The following is a 22,056-nucleotide window of genomic DNA, read 5'->3' on the forward strand; positions in this document are numbered from 1 at the left end:
CCAAAAAGACTGCCCCATGACACAGTTGAAACTCTTTGCCAGACAAACGGAAATTATATTGCCAAGTATGAGAAGAAAAAAACACCCTCCTGAGAGAAGCGCCAAACCTCTGCTCCAACCTTTTAACCCCAGTGAGCTCCCGCTTGCACAAATAACCCACTAGCCCCTTGGTCCTGCAAAAAGAACACACTGCCACAGCCTGTCTGCCCTTTGTCCCAGAAAGTGCCAAATGCCACAACCTAGCTGCCACCTCTGGCTTTCCTCCCTCCCACATCATGATACTACAATCTGACCAATCCAAACTCATCCCAGCCCCTTGAGAGCTGCAAATTTCGCAACCGACCCATGCGTTCTATCCATGCTCTTGTATCACTGGTGCGTCTCCCACACCCCTAGCCTCCAAAAAGGATCTGTCCTTGGCTCCAACCTCACCAGTTTCTCACCTTTACACATTCTACCAACCTCTGGGAAGTCCAAGAAATTGAGGCAGGCCAGAGCAACAGTTGGAACAGAGAGAGGGAGGGAGCCCTGGTGTAGTGTTGGCAATTCTGGGCAACTTGTAGGCATCCACGACATCATGTCTTGGACCTGATAAAATGCTGTTCCTGGCATAATTGTGGCATTGTGTGACAGATGGCCAGCCATAGTGCTACTGGTGGAATTTTTGGGGATATTTGTGGCAAATGTTAGGATCATGCCATCCATGGGCAAATTCTGACCTTGACATAATGCTGGTAATTCCTGGCATAGTGTGGAAGTCTATGGTAAGATAGTGCCTATCTTAGCTCCTGAGAGAGTGGTAATAATTTTTGGCACATTGGAAGTACCCATGAACGATGGTACCCAGCAGTGTCATGATGAAAATCATGGCAGTATGTTGGTATTATTGACAGATTACAGGCATCTGTGTCAGAATGGTGCCCCTGCATAATTGCGTGCACCTTATGCAGACCTGGATGTCCAGGTGAAGCTTAACCTCACCAAAAGAGAATTCATGGTGTTCTCCAAAGAACAAGCAAAATCTAGTCCAAACTTCAAGGACATTAACCCAGATGGATTTGAACCAAACTTCCCCTAGTGCCCAGTGTCACTCTGTTTCATCTTGGAAATTGACCCTAACCTAGGACTATATAGCCAAGTAAACCAAGATGGCCTGAACCCAGCTCTCTCCACTAAAGAAAGTGAAGCCATTCTTTCAAGAAAACAACTTCAGAACTACCTTTCAAGCTGTCATACTCTCGTATCTGAATGGTGACAGCACCCTGCTCCACAACCTCCAACATTCCACACTGGCCATCATTAGGAGCATCTCACATATGCTGTATCAATGGCCTTAAGAAATATGACCTCACTCCCACCCATCTAGAACTCAACAGGCTCCAGGCTGCACCATCTTAAAAACTAGATGCATCATCTACAAAGCACTCAGGACTTGCATCCCTGCCTATCTAGCTGACCTCTCACTCTCTTCATGGCTGTCGGACACACACAGTCAGGACACAATCAGACTGGAAAAGAAGTGCAAAAATAAAGGTAAAAGGGATTCTCCCTCTCTATACACCGCAGCATATCCATCCGATGTGCCCCACCCATGGTCCAAGTTAGGAAAGAACTGAAGACAAACCACTTTAAAGAACAAAACATCAAAATGCTCTAACAGTCCAATGTTGTTCTTATTAACCAGCTACCACTTCATTCTGTTGTTTACCGTATCTTGCTTTTGAACACTGTTCACATTCCTCTGCTTCTGCCTTGGTTTGTGCTGTCCAGAAAATATACACGTCGGCCTTGCCTGGTATAATGGTGTCTTACACAGCTTAATGCTATCCTTGACTTAATGGTGGTAATTCCTGCTATATATTTTGGTCATCAAAAATATTACTAGAAAAATAGGGTCTAAGGGAAGAGTATTTATAGACCTGCCCAAATTCTCATCCCCATAACTGAACTATACACACACACAAGAACTGCGGGTCTAATAACAGGCAGCACAGAAGAAAAGAAAGAAGGAAATCGGTGCATGAAATCAATCCGACCCGAACATTCCTAGAGCAGAGCGTGGATTACAATCAACCTCACTCATTGGATGGAACATGTAGTGAGAACAAGGTTGCTCTCTCGATCATTTATATCATCTGGTATCCAACTTTTGGCAGAGGTGTGTCTCTTGATCATAGAGACTGCCTCGCTAGTTTGAAGCTCTATTGCTATATTTTGGTCAGCCAAGCAATGATGGTGCCAAGGCCAGAAGGTATATAGAATTGAATACAGCGTCTAGAGATACTTACGGGTGATTTGCCCTGTTTTACAAATCCTGATTGATATAGTTGAAGCAATTTCAAAGAAAAGGAGACCAGTGCAGGTCAACATCCTTAATGAGTGTACATGCTTTAGTGAACTTATTTAAAAAAACAGATCTGTATTTTACCAATGCTTGTGGTTTGAAGAATGGGTTGGACAAAGGTAAATCTATTACGTTTGTAATTCCCGTTTTGAGCTATGAGATGGATGTCTATGGGGCATCTGAAGTGCATCCCAATTCTGAATAAGGATTACCATCCTTTCAGCCCATACTGCGGGATGACTGATTTCGGTGGCAGCCTGATTCTGTTCCAGTGCTGCATAATTTTTTTTTAGTGTTCTCCTGTGGGGTAGACCTTCTACCTGCCCTCCCAGATAAGGTCCATTCAGTCTCCTTCACAGGAGTCCTTTACGTGGACCATTTTTTGTGGATAAGTTTTGTGTATGTGAGCTGCATCAGGTCAGTCTGAAGGTCTTACACCATGGAAATGTCCAAACTTCCCCACATACAAGGGTTGTATGTTAAATGAGTTGCATACTGCAAGGACCTTGTGCTTTGTGAGTGACATTATACATTGATACAGTAATGCTGACTCGGAATGTGCACTCAGTGCTCTGCGAGGTTCATGGCATTGGGTATGGTGACCTATGAGTGGCACGACACAGACCCACTGCTCTCTGATTGGTTTGTCACGTGAATCCAGTGCCCTCCAGGTGGCATACCACGTACATCAATGATGTATATTTGACTCAACACAAACATCTGTTGCCATTTGAGTGGTACAGCATTTACATCTTCTGCAGTGTACTTGGCCATGTGGACCCATTGCCATGTGACTGGCAAGTCACACTGGTCTGCTGCTAAGTAATTGGCTTGCCGCTTGGACCCTCAGCCACCTGTACATGTCACACATGTATTCTGGGCTGTGCTGACACCCACCACGTGCCATGAAGACACATGGCTAAATGTTTCCGGTTAGGGTGGTAATTATTAATGTGACACACTTTCTTTTAATGGACAAGGCCTTATGCTTCAATTCCAAAGGCATTTTAGGTAACAATTATTTATCCCACTTCTAAATGTAGGTTTTCCTTCTAAAGAGAGGACCATGCAGCACGCTGCCCCTTAAATGCAGGGAACGTGAGTACTGAAGGGGCACCATGGCTCCAACCTACATTTCTCTATTGTGCAAAAATTCAGCTCATTGAAAGGAAGGTATTTAAGTAATTAGCAGGCGTTTTTCACTGCTTACAAAAGTCACCTAATCAGCTATTCCGCCTCGCAACAAAACCGCTGCTGACCAATAATGGCACAAAGAATGTAGACCCTTTTAAAATGGAAATATTTTGTTTCTGAGCACTATTTCTTATTGCCTGTCCAATTGATTCTTGGTGATGCAGCAGCAACTCTCCTTATTTACTGTCATCCTCTAAAGAATATGAGGATTTGAAACTAGGACACACTGCGTGTGTTCCTCATTTGTGATCTGCCTTTGTAGGTCTTCTGGGTCCATGTGAGGTTTTTAAAAATGTACTTTATTTATTTTGCTACTTTACAACTTAGGCGTATGGACACTTTACTTAAAGGCAACTTCGGCAATAATTGTCTCGTCTTGCAAGTAAGACACTACAAAAATTGAATTACATCAAATGGTGTCATACGTTTGTAAGAGTAATCCTGAGATATGTAAGTAACGGGATTGGGTTTCGAAATGAAGAAGTTGAGAGATGGTTAGGCTAGAGAAGGAAAGAAACCACACAGAAACTAGTTTTAAGGGCTGCTAAACTCATTTATTATTAAAATTTCTATTTTTGGTGAAATAGGTTTTCTTTAGATAGTTTTCTTTACTGCAAGAGATTTCAAAAGCTAGACAGCTGCTCCCGGGATGGAGCATAGCAGCTAGTGATCCGACGTAAAGTGTTGGAAGTGAAACAATTTTCAATCGTGTGTGGTCACTTCTATCATTTTCATGCTGTAGGTGTGGATACCTGCACTACTTGCACTGCAAAGATCACATGGGCATAATGCAATCAAGAAAGTTGGACATCTCTTCATTTGGCTACTAACAGGTAGACTGATAGAATTTGGGTATAGTAGAGACCCCTATAAGTTCATCTGCAGAACTAAGGGTAGCTGACCTGCAGCTGTCGGTTATCAAGTTGCCAAAATGGTAATGTCTTCTCATCACCAAATTTCAGTTACTGTTTTATGTAGCCGCTCCCCAATAATTAAGGATTGCAAAATGTCAGCAAATCTTTGCCACTAATACTGATCACACAGGTATGTTTATTTACCATGCTGGAAAAAGCACTACACCATGAAGGCCCTACGTATCTGAACTCTAGTGTTTCATGAATGGCACTTCTTGAAAAGACAACTATGCTCTAATGGAGAATCCGGAAGGTCACTTACTTAAACTGCAGAGCATTTGAAGTGTATGGTCCATACATGGGGAATAGTTTGCTGGGGAAATAGGTGAGCAGCAACACTTTCTTTCTTAGACAGGTGATCAAAAACTGATGTTTTCATAAACAGATTTTAGTAATCTCATAATATCAAGTGTGAAATTGTTTTTTCTGGTCTCTTGTGATGTATATACCTACAGTCCTGCAAGTCCTTTGTGGTACAGCTCTCTATAAATAATATCTGGGTTCTATGTAATCTTAGTTATTTATGTTACAGCTGAAGTGCAAAACTCAAAGTGTAATAAGAGGATGCTCGCAATAAGCCTAACCACTGGCAATTGCTCAAGGTAGCATTCAGGCCTGTCGTTCTTTTGCCCATCATGCTATCTCAGTGTGGACCGAGCCATATGCACAACAGTCTTGATCGTGCTAAATTAAGAACTTCCACGTTGGGTCCTTCCCTGAAACAGAACACAAGTAACGCAGGACCGGTTTTGGCCCTAATGGGGCTGTTCAGTTAAGTGTAGCTTGACGTGTCAACACTCTTCATTGATATCAGCACTTGAGTGTATATTAGACTAATGCTCACCTTCTACCTACAGGTGTTGGATTCGCCTGATTGCAAATAAATACCTCTTTCCTTGCCTTTTCCCGTGCCACGGCTCAGCATTGTGTGGGAATGTTTCCTCTTATATTTCACTGTCTCAACAAGGTAGAAAGGAGTCCGGAGAGACTCCTCTCCTTCCATCTCCCACTTCAACTTATGCAATCCTTCCACATGTCTGCCACTTTACACTGTGTTCCCTTGTGCCACATGTCTTCATGAGGTGCCACACGGTTTCATGTCTCATCACACAACCACACAGTAAAAAGGCACAACCACACAGTGAGCTGGAAACTCTTGCACAGAAGGGGTTTGCATATCGGGGGGAATGCTCTGCACTGCAGGGCTCCACTTAAAACTTCCCCAGGCCATGGGGATTGGTGCCAGATGAGCTTCTTATGCTGTGGGGGAGACGACCAGTGGCTGTTAAGGTAGAGCAGGGGTTCCAGAGCCCAATTTGGCATGACCTCTCCCCCTAGTTAGTCACACACCCCTTCTCCCTGTACACTCACACAATGAAAACATATTCTTAGTTTGGCAGGTCTGTTCCTGGCAGAGGCACATGATTCCATATCATTTTTGAACCAGCTCCTCTATCGCTCAGAGAGTATACCTTAATAGAGGCTGCAATATGTGACTGTAAATGACTCTGTTCGCCCTCTACACTGAGGCCAGAAATGTGTGTAAAGCATTAGCCTCCTATCTGTTCAAGAGTGATACCTTAACGAGATGCTCCGATTAAATGGCCATGGCCTTCTGTCTATAATGTACAATGTTTGTAATCCTGAAGCACACCTTTCCTTTGTATGCAGTCCTTATTCGTCCAAGTTTAACAGTTTTAGCGTGCATGCACTCTGAATGCGCTCCGTCCCGTATGCGCATTGGAAAAGTTAACATGAAATGGTGACAGGCGTTTCTGCGAGTCAAAGAGTTGCACAGCTGCATTCACATTTGTGTTTTTAAATAATCCACGTATTCAGCTAGTAAATCAATATTCATCCATTTTATTTCAAAAGTAGTCCAATCCTTATTCGCCACGTCAAAGGTACATAGTTACATCGCTTTTTGCGTTTTAACTGCTCCAGAATTGCCCATCCAGGCCTATTCATAGGCATATACTGTAACTGAGTTCCTCGATCACAAGAAATCCACCCAATGCATTTCGGTCCACCTGGACCTTCGTCAGGGGTATCTATGATGTTTAAAAAATACGCGTCAATTACATACTCTGAGAATGTGTGGTTAATACATAATCAATAAATAAGTGGCATGTCTTATCGATTACAACTAAACATACCCATTAATTCAGTGCCTTTATATCTACCTTCTGAGCCAGTGTAAGAGATATAGCACTCTTAGCAACTCTTCATCATGGCAACGATAAGAAGAAACTGTTCTTTGTTGACTTATCCCTTCCTATTTCTAGGTTGATATCTTGACTGATGTGGACCTCTCACCCTTTTCCCCCTCACATAAGAAAAGTTGAATGCAAACTGACATAATACTACCTATTCATGTGTCATCCTGCGAACAGATGTGGACCGATCAGTCTGCCTGTATTAAAGTCTAGTATTGATTCAAGCATTCATTCTGTCACTTTGTTGTTCACTGAATAACATTATTGCCATAGTCTCATATTTATTTTGTGTTGCTTTAGGGTGGCCTTCTTCCCGCTGCATATTGGGGACCATGTTTTTATTGAAGAAGACTGTGTTGTGAATGCCGCACAGATTGGATCCTACGTCCACATCGGAAAGAACTGTGTCATTGTAAGTAATGTTTTTACCCCTTGATAGGTTTTGGGATACCACAATGTACTTTCTTCACTGGTGCTTCACTTAAACTGAGTATTATCTTCACAAGTCATACTGTTGCATTCGAATCTGTCCGCCATTTCAGACACCCTAGACCTCAAGCTCTTAAAAAAGGAAATAAACAGTTGAACAGCAGATGTACTGCTAGACAATATGGGTAAAATACATTCACATTGACAATGCCAATAGCTCGGGCATTGCTGAGACCTAATGGCTTTGCCTGTGCTTCTTTTCTTTGAGGCCTTATATTTCTTAAAGTGGTAGTTTGTAGATTGAGGCAGAAACAACCACAGGTCTCAGTGCTAGCACAATATCATAACTACTTTTAGATAGTGCAAATAATGTAATAATCTGGATGAAGGATATTTAAGCCGTGACAAAATTCACGTTTTCATTAGCACAATGCACTATCTTATGATGTTCTACATGGTACTGGAGTTTGTTTTCAAACTGGATCCCAAGTTATCAATCAGCATTTGTAGAGCGCAGCACTGTCACTCGTCGGGGGCTCTGGGCTCTAGGGTGTGAGTTTCCTTCGGAAAGTCAAATCTTGAGGAAACGGCAGGTAGAGGGAAGAAACGCGCAGAGAACGGCAAAAAAGCAAGCTGGATAAGGCAAAACAGAGGGCAGAAAAACTAGCAGAAAAGGCAAAATAGAGGGCAGAAAAATGAGAAGAAAAGGCAAAGCAGAGCAGAAGAGAGCAAAACAAAGGGCATAAAAATGAGCAGAGAAGGCAAAACGGAGGGCAGAAAAACCAGCAGAAAAGGCTAAATAGAGGGCAGAAGAACAAACAGAAAAAGGCAAAACTGAGGACAGATGAGCGAGCAGTAAAGGCAAAACAAAACAGAAAACTGAGCGAAAGGCAAAACAGCAAGAAACAAGCAGAGGAGGCAGAAACAGAGGGCGGCAGGTAGACGGGCAGCAGAGGGGTAGCAGACTGCAGGCAAGCTGGACAGGAAAACTGTAGCAGGGGAAGCGAGTACGAGGACCTGCTCATTAGTGTCGCACTGCGGCCGCCATTAAGTAGGTCCTGGAGGTAGGATGGGGCATGGGGTGGGATGAGGTGGTAAACAGTGGGAAAAGGGAAGAAACAAGCCAAAAAAGCAAAACAGAGGGCAGAAAGATGAGCAGAAAAGGCAAAACGAAGGGCAGTAAAATTAGCAGAACGGGCAAAACAGGACAGAAAAACAAATAGCAAAGGCAAAACAGAGGGCAAAAAAACGAGCAGAAAAGGCAAAACTAATCAAGAAACGAGCAGAGGAGGCACAAACAATGCACCAGGTAGACAGGCAGCAGAGAATAGTGGACTGGCGGTAAGCTGGACAGGAGAACTGTAGCAGGGTGAGCTGGCTTGAGGACCTGCGTCCTGAACGTCTTGATAGTTTCGAAAATTGTTCTAAAAGCTTCTGATTTGCTAAAATTTATTTTTCACAATCTTACTTTTAGAAGTTTTTTCTCCTTTTAAAAATCATGGGTATTGTGAAGTTTAAAAAAAAAATAAACTTCTGAAAGTTGCGGAATAAATTCTTTGCAGCTCACCCGACTACCTGCCATTGCATTAGTTTCAAAGCAGGCCCGCATCACCATCATTTTCCTGTGTAGAAGCTCAAAAGCCATCTTTGGAGGGTGATCCCTCCTGAAATGCATTGACACTAACAATTCTGCCTAGACAACAATCCAACCGAGCTTGAAGAAATAAGCTGTCAAGCACTCTTCTCCTGAGTTACCCCTACCGCCTTCTGTGCCGTCCATTCTTTGAGTGTCTGAATACTCTGTAGATAATAGGCTATTACATGTCTATAACATGGCGTATAGACAGCGTCGCGCTGTGGTCTTTTCCATAAAAGCACTCCTCATTTCCAGTGGAAGGACACTAGATGGCGCTGTTGTTGCAAAGTCTACGAACCACTAAGCTCTAGCCAAGAATTTGAAGTTCTACTGACCTTTGATGTTTGTGGCAAGCTTCCAGAATGTTATGTTCAATTTTAAGCACCAGTTTATATTCATACAGTTATTGCTCAAATCTTCCAAATAAAGAGAGAGGAACCCCTGTGACAAAGGAGAGGGGCACCAAATATGACCTTAGTCAAAAGAATAGATCCTCCCTGTCTTCAGAAACACATTCAAATTAACACCTTTCACACCACAGGGATGAGGATGGACAGCACAAGCATAAGAACCAATGAGAAGAAATAAATCAGACAAATTTATTCAACAATTCATAAAATAATGTACAGATACAAAAAATACAGAGTCAAATAGCTAATAATTAAGCAAGGACAATGTCATCATATCAATGTACATATAATTAAAAAACAGTTATTTAAGAACAATCAGTCTACTCTTGATCAAAGACAAGAAAGACCTACACATTAATATATACAGCAAACCATAAAATTGGGAACAACATAAAAAGGAAAAAAGGAAAATGATAATCCTATTAGCTTGAGGAAATCACCAAATCACGAAATTTCTCAAATGTGACCAAAGGTACTGTCACTTTTAGATATGTGTCACACAAACCAATAATCAGATTTAAGGTGGTTTCCTCTTTTAAGAGCATCGACGCGTTTCGGTGGGCCAAGATTCACAGCCAACACCTTCTTCAGGAAAAGCACAATAGAGTCCCAATAGTAATGATCCTAAAAACAATTTAAAAAAACATATAACATCATTTTAATTACATCACAAATGTATTTCTTCTCACTACATGCCATCTAGATACTGTCCACTATCATCCTCCTGCAAATAGTAGTATAACAACCATATATCAATACCACTCACACTACATCCTTGTGACATCCATAAGATATACTGATGGAAAATCATATTTCCCATCATCAATCATTCAGATATGTCCAATACATTCATAAATTACCAAAAAGGCAATAATTAGAGGAATTTATTACAATTATTGGGAAAGCAATGCTGTATTCTCTGCATTTTCACTCTAGTGCAAAAAATCACTCGTCTTACTGCGGCACCAAATTATGTCCTATTTTTAATATAACTCTTAATTTAAAAAGAATTATGCCCAATATCGAACTTACATTTAATTATAAGAAGGCAATGTCCGTATGTATCCTGCCAACGGTTCTGTTTATTCGGTTTATTGTCCCCGTTTCTGGAAAGAATATTCGCTGGTGAACTCACTATATCGATAAAGAAAGTAATACCAGACTCCTTACTTACATGCTGCAATGTGAGTAATGACTAGTTTATTCTGTCCAAAGGATAGAAAAATATATATTGTTCCATGTACCTTATGTAGATAAAGTCCGGGTCTAAATAGGCCTCAAGACAATGCTTCTTTCAATTAGGTGCAGTCATAATTTCATATAAAAGATTTCGAGAGACCTATAGGAGGAAGTGAATACGGTTAAAGTATTCACACATTCGTGACATGGAAGATCATCATCTTGATTAAATGACTTCTAGACACCGACTTTATTGACATCCTTACTTAAAAAAGTTTAAACAGGATACACTGCAAGATACCCAAATATATAGGCCACTAACGATAGCTGATCACTCGGCTGCTCCTATATTAGGAATCCCCTTCACACTAAGACTTTCGGTACCTACATAAAGCTTTTCTGCATATCGTTAAAAACCCCATTGGCTAGGCAGTGTCGGATACCTACTAAACACCCCTTTCTGGTATATCTAAGTGTGTCTCACTAGCAGACTTTAGCCACAAAATAAAACTGCTGTTTACAAAATGGGAGCCCAAGGTATATATAGTGTAGACTCAAAAGGACCTAGATGTCTGAAAATTCTCCCAACCTAAAACTAAAACTAAATACCAAAGCCCCTCCTGATGCTCATTAACAGTATATCCAAATACACAACATACATAGTCATCAAGGTACATATTTTGAAAGAAGTACCTTGGATATTGTCTCAGCAGTGGATTACCGTGCCATCATAAGGTGTGGGTAGACAGATATCCCATACCGGTAAGTGGTGCCACATAAAGCAACTATGGAAAAAATATTAAAGTCAGCCTATTCTCCTTTCCAAATAGCGAAACACCCCACCAGCCCATAGCCACCTCTAGACAACACCTACCTTAATTTAGGCTTGTTACGATGTGCACGGTACGGTTTTCTTCGACAAGGGTGTTTGGTATACGATGGGCGGAAGGTTTAAATATCACGCCCTTAATTACATCGGACACAGGAAGTAAACACACCTCTTCCGGGGCAATGACCACTAACCCTAAAACCTGTACAGACGCCCGCACAAAAGATGCGCCATCTTTGAAAGGGACAGAATAGCATCTTGGTGGGCCCAACGACAACAATTATCATCAAAGCTCTTAATGTGATGTCCAGCTAGCCTTTGTTCGGAGACAGATTGTTTCAGAAATAGCCTAAGCCGAACAATGCACATCATTATTTTATTCCGTGGAGGTAAATTCACTACTTCCAAAGAAATATACAAATAGATGTGCATTGAACACCGATACCTCCAGAGTCAAACCGCCATCTTGGGACGGTATTAGAAATATAATTATAACTCATGGGGTACAGAGTACTAAGTATGCCTAGTCACAGTAGAAATCAGCATCACTACTAATAGTGTATAAATGAGAAGATCACCATAATTGTACGAACAATGGAGGATAAGCACACCTCTTACGAGGTAATACGTGCTCACGCTGGACTGTATACAGGCACTGGCCAAATAGGCGCGCCATCTTGGAACGGTACAAAAACCTAAAATACCACCAAAAAGCGGTACAAAATGAAGGAGTAAATAAAGGTGGCAAATCCTCACCTCACAGGTGTTGTTGTTAAGCCACAAAGGCAACCATAGAGAGCAAGATGAGAATCTGTGAACCACAGCACGGCACAAAGGGGAAACTATTAATACTTATCATCTTGCTGCTAGCAAATTCTCCCATTCTTCTCTCGAGTTCAACCCCTTATGTACAGTATTGAGGTGGGAAATGTACCATTGTTCACGTGCCTTACGCTTATTGGTGATGTTGCCGCCTCTCCTATCTACTCTGACCTTTTCCAGGATAAACCACATGAAGTCGTTCTCTCCATGTCCAAACTCAAGAAAATGAGGAACAAGGGGGGCGGTCAATTTTTTTGTTTTAATGGCAGATCTATGCTCTTGGAGCCTAACTCGTAGTTCCCACCCTGTTTCCCCCACGTAGCCTAAACCACACGGGCATCGGAGAAAATAAATCACATTTTTACTCCTGCAATTGTTGAGAGTACTGGCTCTCATAGTGCAACCATTGTGTGTGATCTCTTTCGTTTGAAGGCATAGTGGGCAGATATTACAAGTGCCACATCTATTGTTACCAGTAGCTGGATGGTTTTCAATAGTTCTTTGGCTCTCACACTTATCTTCACAATATGTGTGCACCAACATATCTCTTAAGTTGTTATTTTTCTTGAATGCATACAGTGGTCTTTCCAATTTGACCTCTTCTTCATGATTAAGAATATGCCAATTCCTATTGACAATATCCTTAATTTGATTACTCAAATTACAGAATTTGCTGACAAACACCACTTTGTTAGGTGGCTCCTTTTTCACTACAGGTTTATTGACCAAGGCGGCACGGTCATAAAACCTCGCGCGTTTGAGAGAATGTGTCAGAAGTTTCTTTGGATAACCCCTATCTTTAAACTTACATTTCAGGACATCAGCATGCTTATAGAAGTCTTGTAAATCAGAGCAATTCCTCCGGAGACGGAGGAACTGGCTAAACGGAATACTATCCCGTTGGGATTTAGGGTGAAAACTTGAAAAGTGGAGTAGAGTATTTTTCGCTATAGGCTTAGTAAACAACTCTACTTCTAAAACTCCATCCGCATCTTTAATCGTGATGTCCAAAAAATCTACTTTGGTCCTGCTGTAGCGAGAAGTAAATCTTAGATTGGTATCTCCAAGATTCAACCAATCCAAAAACAGTTCCAGGTTTTCAATGCTGCCTTCCCAAATAAAGAAAATATCGTCAATGTAGCGGTACCAGCCCGCTACATTTTCGAAGAAGGGGGCCGCCTCGTTGTATATATGCTTGGTTTCAAATTGACCGACGTATAGACAGGCCAGACTAGGCGCACAGGTAGCCCCCATGCTGGTCCCTTTCAACTGTTTGAAGTACTCATCTTTGAACAGGAAAATATTGTTTTTCAAAATTAGGTTAACACAACTGACAATAAATTCAGCATTAGCACCCCCGAGGTCACGGTCCATCAGAATCTCTCGGATTACATCAAACGTATCGTTCTGTGGAATATTAGTGTAGAGAGACTCAATGTCCAGAGTAACTAGACATTGAGTCTCTCCACAAAAAGGTTGCTCAAATCTTGACAATATGAAAATCATTTTTAAAATTGAAAGTTTTGATACACATAGCTAATTGTAAGGGGTGCTACTTTTGGTTCCGTTGTTGTGAATGATGAGTCTTCTTCTGCAAGGCCAGGTACCATATGGGGGGGGGTATTGATGTACAAAGTGCATTTAAAGTGTGAGGAGTACAGCAAGAGCCCTGCCTGAAAAGCATCTGTAGAAAGTGGAAGATTGCAGGAGATGATGGGTAGGGAGAAGGCAGACGCTTAGAGAAGAACTGGAGAAACACCAAGACAACTGAAAACGTGTCCACCTACAAGGACGCCATGACGGACTACCACAACCAAATCAGAACCACCAAGATGAACTTCATCCACAACAAAATCCTCGTCAACTCCACCAACTCCAAGGAACTCTTTAGTGTCATTCAGGAATTCACCAACCCATGCAGCGAAGCCACAGACATCACCCCGTCCCAAGACCTCTGCGATAAGCATGGAACCTACTTCCACCTCAAGATCAAAAACCTCTAGGACAACTTCACTGACCCTCCAACAGACGGCCCCCCGCCCCCCAGAGACACCAGCCAGCCCGCTATCTCCAACCGAACACCGATCATGACCGAAGACACTGCCTCGACTATGAAAGGCATCCACTCAGGGGCGCCCGCCGACCCCTGCCATCTCCACATCTACCACAGAGCCGCAGCCGCCTTTGCACCCGAACTACAACGCACAGTCCACACCACCTTCACAACAGGCACCTTCCCAGATGAATGAAAGCGCGCAGAAGTCAGGCCCCTGCTCAAGAAGCCCACAGCTGACCCCACCGACCTCAAGTACTACCTGCCCATCTCGCTCCTCCCTTTCGCAGCCAAATTTGCAGAGAAAACAGTCAACAGGGAACTGACACGATTCATCGAAGAGAACGCCATCCTCGACCCATCCCAATCCAGATTCCGAAGCAACCACAGCACTGAGACTGCCCTACTCGCCGCCACAGATGACATCCGCACCCTTCTGGACAAAGGACACTCCGCAGCCCTCACCCTGCTCGACCTAAAAGTGGCCTTTGACACCGTCTCCCACTGCACACTTGTCGCAGGACTACACGACGCCGGCATACAAGGAACAGCCCTGGACTGGATCCAATCATTCCTCACCGGAATAAGCCAGAGGATCAGACGGCCACCCTTCCTCTCTGATCCCACGAAAATCACCTGCGAAGTCCCACAGGGTACATCGCTGAGCCCGACCCTCTTCAAAATCTACATTGCCCACCTTGCAGGCCTCAACATCATATCCTATGCTGACAACACCCAGCTCATCCTCTCCCACCACTGCCAAACTCAAAGTCCAGAAAGGAATGCAAGAAGTCGCCTGAAACTCAATGCAGAGCAGACAGAAGTCCTCGTCCTTGGAACCACCCCTTTAGCATAGGACGACACCTCGTGGCCGACCGCCCTCGGAAGCCCTCCCACCCCTTCAAACCACGCCAAAAACCTCAGCATCGTACTCGACTCCTCACTCACCATGAACCGACAGGTTAAAGCCGTCACCTCCAGCTGCTTCAACACCTTCCGCATCCTCCGCAAGATCTTCAAATGAATCCCCCCTGACTCAAGGAAAACATTCACCCACACACTCCTCACCAGCAGACTGGACTATGGAAACGCACTCTATGCCGACATCAACAAGTCCCTACTCCACAAACTCCAGACAAAACAAAACACCGACTGCATCCCCCGGCACAAACACATCAGCCAACACCTACAAAGACTGCACTGGCTCCCTGTGGAGAAAGGAATCACCTTCACATTCCTCACTCACGCCTACAAATGCCTACACAACGGACCCAAATACCTCAACGACAGAATCAACTTCCACGTACCCAAAAGAAACCTCCAATCCTCCAACCGTGCACTGGGCGAAACCCCGTGTATACACAGAGCAGGCGGAAGATCCTTCTCTCACATTGCAGCCAAGACCTGGAACGAGCTACTGGCAGACATCCGACACGCCCCCTCTCTGAGCACCTTCAGAAAGAACCCTCAAGACCTGGCTCTTCAGCTAAACAGATCTGCGGACCCCTCAGGGCCTTGAGACCCTCGCGGGTGAGTAGTGCGCTTACAATCCCCCTGATTGACTGAATGAGAAGGAAGGCGGTCTCCGTCCCCTTGTCGTCTTCTGTCATCAGTAAAGAGAGCGCTGTGCTGCATCAGATGAGCTCCAGGGCATATTGGTTTCATACCAGTTTGTCCAATTAAAAAATGTAGGAAATCGGCCATCACATTGTTCATAATGTATCCACCTGCTTCTTGCCCTTTTCAAGTACTGTGTGGGTAGGAAGTGTTGAGTTGCAGCAGAAGCGCAGTCTGACTTGGGATATAGGGTCGGTGAATCAATGCACTCTAGCTGAGCTGAGCCTCTGGACTGCTGGAGGACCCTGCCGCGTGCTGCATGTGGATCCGAGGAGTGAATCGGATCTTTGATGAAGAAGAGGTCATGTCCTGGAGGATCATGTCAGAAGCAGGGAATCTCAGATCAAAAATATGCTCTACTGTTGTGTGGATTAGTTAACACAGTAATAAAGTTCAGGAGAGTTGAGATGATCCCTTGAGAAAGGTGAAACTTATTGATGGTGGGTGGTCGGTATGTAGATTAAAATCATCTTGCATGGAAATGTATTACAGGTAAGCGTAGTAGAAGGAGTAAAGATAAGGAAAGACTTGGTAAAGGACGTGGGCAGTCCATCAGCATCAGCAACTGGGAACAGTGTTGGAAAGAGAAATGGAGCTAGAAAGAGGAATTTAAATGCTATTGAAGGTGCCGTGTGTGTTCAAAAATGCATCAAGCACCACAGAAGGCAGCCTTTAACGCTGCTGCTAGACTGTTTACTGCTGCTAAATGAACTGATCATATTTCACAATTTTTCTTGAGAAATCTACTGGTACCCCACATGTGACCTACTGGTACACCACATGTGACCTACTGGTACCCCACATGTGACCTACTGGTACCCCACATGTGACCTACTGGTACACCACATGTGACCTACTGGTACACCACATGTGACCTACTGGTACACCACATGTGACCTACTGGTACACCACATGTGACCTACTGGTACACCACATGTGACCTACTGGTACACCACATGTGACCTACTGGTGCCCCACATGTGACCTACTGGTGCCCCACATGTGACCTACTGGTACACCACATGTGACCTACTGGTACACCACATGTGACCTACTGGTACCCCACATGTGACCTACTGGTACCCCACATGTGACCTACTGGTACCCCACATGTGACCTACTGGTACCCCACATGTGACCTACTGGTACCCCACATGTGACCTACTGGTACCCCACATGTGACCTACTGGTACACCACATGTGACCTACTGGTACCCCACATGTGACCTACTGGTACCCCACATGTGACCTACTGGTACCCCACATGTGACCTACTGGTACACCACATGTGACCTACTGGTACACCACATGTGACCTACTGGTACCCCACATGTGACCTACTGGTACCCCACATCTGACCTCCTGCTCGTACACCACATCTGACCTCCCGCTCGTACACCACATCTGACCTCCCGCTCGTACACCACATCAGACCCTCTACTGGTACACCGCATCAAACCTCCTGCTCGTACACCACATCTAGACTTTCTGGGACACCACATCAAACCCTCTACTGGTACACCACATCTGACCTCATGCTCGTAGACCACATCAGACCCTCTACTGGTACACCACATCTGACCTCACGCTCGTAGACCACATCAGACCCTCTACTGGTACACCGCATCAAACCTCCTGCTCGTACACAGGATCTGACCTCCTGCTCGTACACCACATCTGACCCTTTACTGGTACACCGCATCTGACCTCACGCTCGTACACAGGATCTGACCTCCTGCTCGTACACCACATCTGACCCTTTACTGGTACACCGCATCTGACCTCACGCTCGTACACCACATCTGACCCTCTACTGGTACACAGCATCTGACCTCCTGCTCGTACACAGCATCTGACCTCCTGCTCGTACACCACATCTGACCTTCTGGGACACCACATCTGACCTTCTACTGGTACACCGCATCTGACCTCCCACTCCTACACCACATCAGACCCTCTACTGGTACACCGCATCAAACCTCCTGCTCGTACACAGCATCTGACCTCCTGCTCGCACGCCACATCTGACCTTCTGGGACACCACATCAGACCCTCTACTGGTACACCACATCTGACCTCCTGCTCGTACACAGGATCTGACCTCCTGCTCGTACACCACATCTGACCCTTTACTGGTACACCGCATCTGACCTCACGCTCGTACACAGGATCTGACCTCCTGCTCGTACACCACATCTGACCCTCTACTGGTACACCGCATCAAACCTCCTGCTCGTACACAGCATCTGACCTCCTGCTCGCACGCCACATCTGACCTTCTGGGACACCACATCTGACCTTCTACTGGTACACTGCATCTGACCTCCCGCTCGTACACCCCATCAGACCCTCTACTGGTACACTGCATCTGACCTCCCGCTCGTACTCCACATCAGACCCTCTACTGGTACACCACATTTGACCTCCCGCTCGTACACCGCATCTGACCTCCTGCTCGTACACCACATCTGATCTTCTGGGACACCACATCTGACCCTCTACTGGTGCACCACATCTGACCTGCCGCTGGTACCCACCATCTGAGCCTCATACTGGCCCACCTCATCATAACCTCATACTGACACACCACATCTGAACCTCTTACTGGTATACAGATAAATGGAACTGTGAACCCCCACCTTCTTCTTTGATTGGGTTACTAAATATCTAGGTACTATGAAAATATATCTTACCAATAATAGTTCTGGGTGTTGTGTTTGTGTATATACCCTAATTAGTCAATTTTTTACGCTCCTTGTTGTGCTCTGTATATATTCCAGATTTGATTGTCCCTCGCCCTAATATTGTCATTAAATTACATAAAACCGTTCTTTTATTCTGGTAAGTAATATCTTGATTTCCAAGACTGCTCTGATGCGGTTTAGTCCAGGTCGGATGCATTAAACCACAAAATAAACACATAAGCATTGCTCAGCTGTTGAATAATCCGCTAGTCACTCTGCCTCCCACATGTTTCCTGAGACGGCCATCTTAGTCTGCCATAAACCGCCCTCTAGCGTGGTGCCTCAGGTCTGTTCTGCATGGCTGGGAGCTTCTCACGTTAAGGTGCCTCGATCACACCTGCTAGTGTTTGAGCTTGTTTCGCAACCAGCTGATAGCATTCAGTATCAATTATGCAAGGACTTGGCACTCTTTGAGTTTCAGGCCTGGTATCTACCTCACTTAGATATCACAGGAACAAGCCGTCTCCCCGTTCAGTAACTGCTACTTTGTCAGCACCTTGGTCAATACACTTCTCTTGTCAGACGACCTTCCGATGCCACTGCAGTCATATCTAGCCTTGCATCAAATATTGCAGAACTTCTAGTTCTATTCTGTGCAGCCGTTCTTTGCTGAAGAAAGATATTTTCAACACTGTCCTTTGCATTTCGTTTCTGCCCTCATCCCACCATCCTCTTAGCAGAGGGTGGCAGGGCCTTGTATAGAGGTCTTCGCTTGCACGAGGTTGAAGATTGTCAGTAACATCTATGTGTGGTTCACTACAGTCTGTGTTGGTGGGCAGTGCTCCCCCATGGTTTTTCACTACCGTGGAGAGGCAATGCTTATTTAAGTGACACTATATGTTGACAGTATTGAATTTTAGGGAGACTTCCCTAGCAATACATCAAAATAATGTATTGTAAAAGAACATCAGACCTCCTAACCTCATCGCCCGCATTCAGCAGGAAGGATAAAGAACCATTTGCACTCCAGTCTGTGTATTACATTGTCCTGCTGTCCTTTTTTGCTGCTAAACTCCATTTGTGTGTTTAAGTTTGCCAGAGCATTCCTCTGACTTCACATTTCTGTTTTCACTCTGATGAATTTTTCTTGCCTGCAAATTCTTCAAGAGCTGCTGCATTGTCTAGAAAGTCATCACAGCCCACACCCACACCTCTCTGGTGGCCAGGCTCTCAATTTCCAGTGCCTTGTGGCATACACAGCTGAGGGCACCTCAAAAATTGAAACCGAGTTAGGGAAAAAAAGAAGAATAAAAACAGGCCTTCTCCATGCACTCACCCAGGATCTGCAACAACATCCCCACAACCTTTAGGCCCTCCCTAACCTCAGGAAAGAGCCGAAGATGCACCTCTTCAGAACACCACATCTCTGTGCCTTGGAACTCGGTATGCCGCCTCCCCTCCACCATGGTATCAATCACTGGACGTACCCTTTCCATAAGGGCACTGTACACGCTCTGTTGCCCTTGAAAGGTTGGCACTGCATAACATTCCTTACACATACGTAAAGGTATCACCATAAGCATATATTTCGGGTATGGATGAAGGTTGAATAGCATGCACACAACTGGGGCATGAGGGAGTGGTCATTGGTGTCTTGAGTCACTTCTGAGTGACTCACGGGAGTAAAGCCAGTCTACCTCTCTACTTGTAAACCTAGCTAGGAACCAATGAAGCAACTCGTTAGCACAAGAACATTTAAAGGGCCAGTCCATAGAAGCGCCTCATATGAAAGAGAACAGCTTAGAGAAACCCACCAACTCTTTGTATTGTCTTCGGAGTTTCCCTGTATTGAGGAATCAGCACAGCCTGCATTAAGGACAACTAGCATAGTCTCTATATTAAGCCTGTGTGTTCATACCAGGCAGTGTAACTGGTACTATAAGGGCCTATGGAAACAGTCCGTTTATTAAGGACTTACAGGACTCTGTATTGAGCACAGGCCACACAGTCAATGTACTAACCAGCTTTGGTACAGCTCAGCCTGTTTATTAGGGACCTGTGCTATGGTCTGTATGAAGGTGAAATATCTGTTCTAAGGACAGCCTTTGGTTCTTTATAGATGAAGGGTATGTGGACAGCCTTTGGATCAGGGATATGTGGAATAAGATGCACCAGAAAAGTGAACACAGGAGAGAGTGCATGATATATTATAAAAGATGGTGAATGTGCAAAGAAGAAGAGCAGAGAAGTCACTGTTTCCAATGAGTGGATACATGCTCCCTGACTTTAGGAGGCTCTTAGATATCCTCCTGCTGCCTCCTTTCTGTTATGCACTTCTCGGTTCTGAAACCAGAGGATATTGTCTACCTATGGAAACTTTGCCCTGCAGACTGGGAAACAGTTTGGTCAGTGTGAGAATGTGCAGCGTAGCCCAGGAGGGGTTTAAGACAATAGACTTCACTTGTAGAAAGCAGGATCTTTTTGAAAACTACTTGCTGGGTCCATGTACAAGCAGACAAGCAAGGCAGCCTTGAGGGCATCGCAAGACTAAGCAGCCGTATAGGACAACACAACCATTTCACCTCCAGATTTCCAGTTCAAGCAGCGAACACGGCTCCTGTGTTGGGCACTGCAAGCTGCTTCAAGTACTCGGAGGGAGTACATATGCTTTGCCTTCCGTTCACTTTTTAATCCATTCTATGAGCTGGGGAATGTGTCTCTCGAAGATGACTACAATGGACTATGGTAAGGAAGAGCATATGGTGTTTTGTGTGGTTCAATTATGAGCTAGGGGGACCAGGAAACTGGAGTTCTTGTCATTGCATCTCCCTTAACCAGATTGAGATCCTGAGCTGATCACATTATCACCCTGTGCCAAACATCCGGTGCCTACATAATTTGGAGCCAATTATCCATACAGCCCATTTAATAAGAGTTATATTGCTACTGAGCTTTTAATTAGCTCAATGTTTTAGCCTGGTTACAGACCCTCCAGTTGTACCCTGGGCAAGTATCATGATTTTGTAAGGCATTGTGAAGGGTAACAATGCACTGAAAATAAAAGGAGAGTGCAGACAACTAATGTCCAGTACTCCAAACTTCATTAGGCCTAAATATATTTGCTTAACATATGCATTTTCCTTCACCCTCCCCCGGTACACTTGCTTATCCATCCTTTGGTAGCCTTCCTTTTAATTGATTAGTCACCCCACAAGCACACACATGCTGCTTCGCTGCATTTGTGTGCCTGTCCTGAATACATACATTTTTTAAATGACATGGACAACATTGTGGCTAAAATAAATCCCAGTTTAATTTCTGGAAACATTTGACATACAGTGTACTTAGTCTGAAGGCATACAAGGGCATGATAATATGACTCTTCAAAAAATAAAGCTATCTTTCCAATGACTGACCCAATTCCATGGGATACATCAACGCCAATAATCTAGTGTTGGATTCCAGCCATTTTGCTTTGGCAGTGCTTGTTTTGTTTTGTCATGGATTTTGTAAAACGTTATTGTTGGCTGAGCTGCTGGGTATATAAAAAATAATACTGGCTAAAATCCCCCAAAAATTTTTGGTCTCAAAAAGTAGGCTTTCCTGTAGTGTTCCCTGGCACTTAAGGACATTGCTTTGTGTATGGGTGTGCTCCTTGTGAAAGCAGAATGCCTTCACTCAGAGCAGTTCGCCAATAGCTAAAGTGGTCTTCACCATGCAAAATGCTAA

General features: G+C 44.2%; 1 protein-coding gene across 1 annotated transcript in view; it reads left to right on the forward strand.

Moving 5' to 3' along the window:
• Positions 1-22,056, forward strand: part of DCTN5 (dynactin subunit 5) — a 64,948-nt gene that overhangs the window by 35,745 nt on the left and 7,147 nt on the right. The window contains exon 4 of the mRNA XM_085629484.1: positions 6,969-7,080. Within this exon, the coding sequence (XP_085485610.1) occupies positions 6,969-7,080 (112 nt within the window). The remainder of the gene's footprint in view (positions 1-6,968; positions 7,081-22,056) is intronic.

The sequence above is a fragment of the Triturus cristatus genome, chromosome 10 (genome assembly GCF_964204655.1).
Source record: "Triturus cristatus chromosome 10, aTriCri1.1, whole genome shotgun sequence".
Lineage (NCBI taxonomy): Eukaryota > Metazoa > Chordata > Amphibia > Caudata > Salamandridae > Triturus > Triturus cristatus.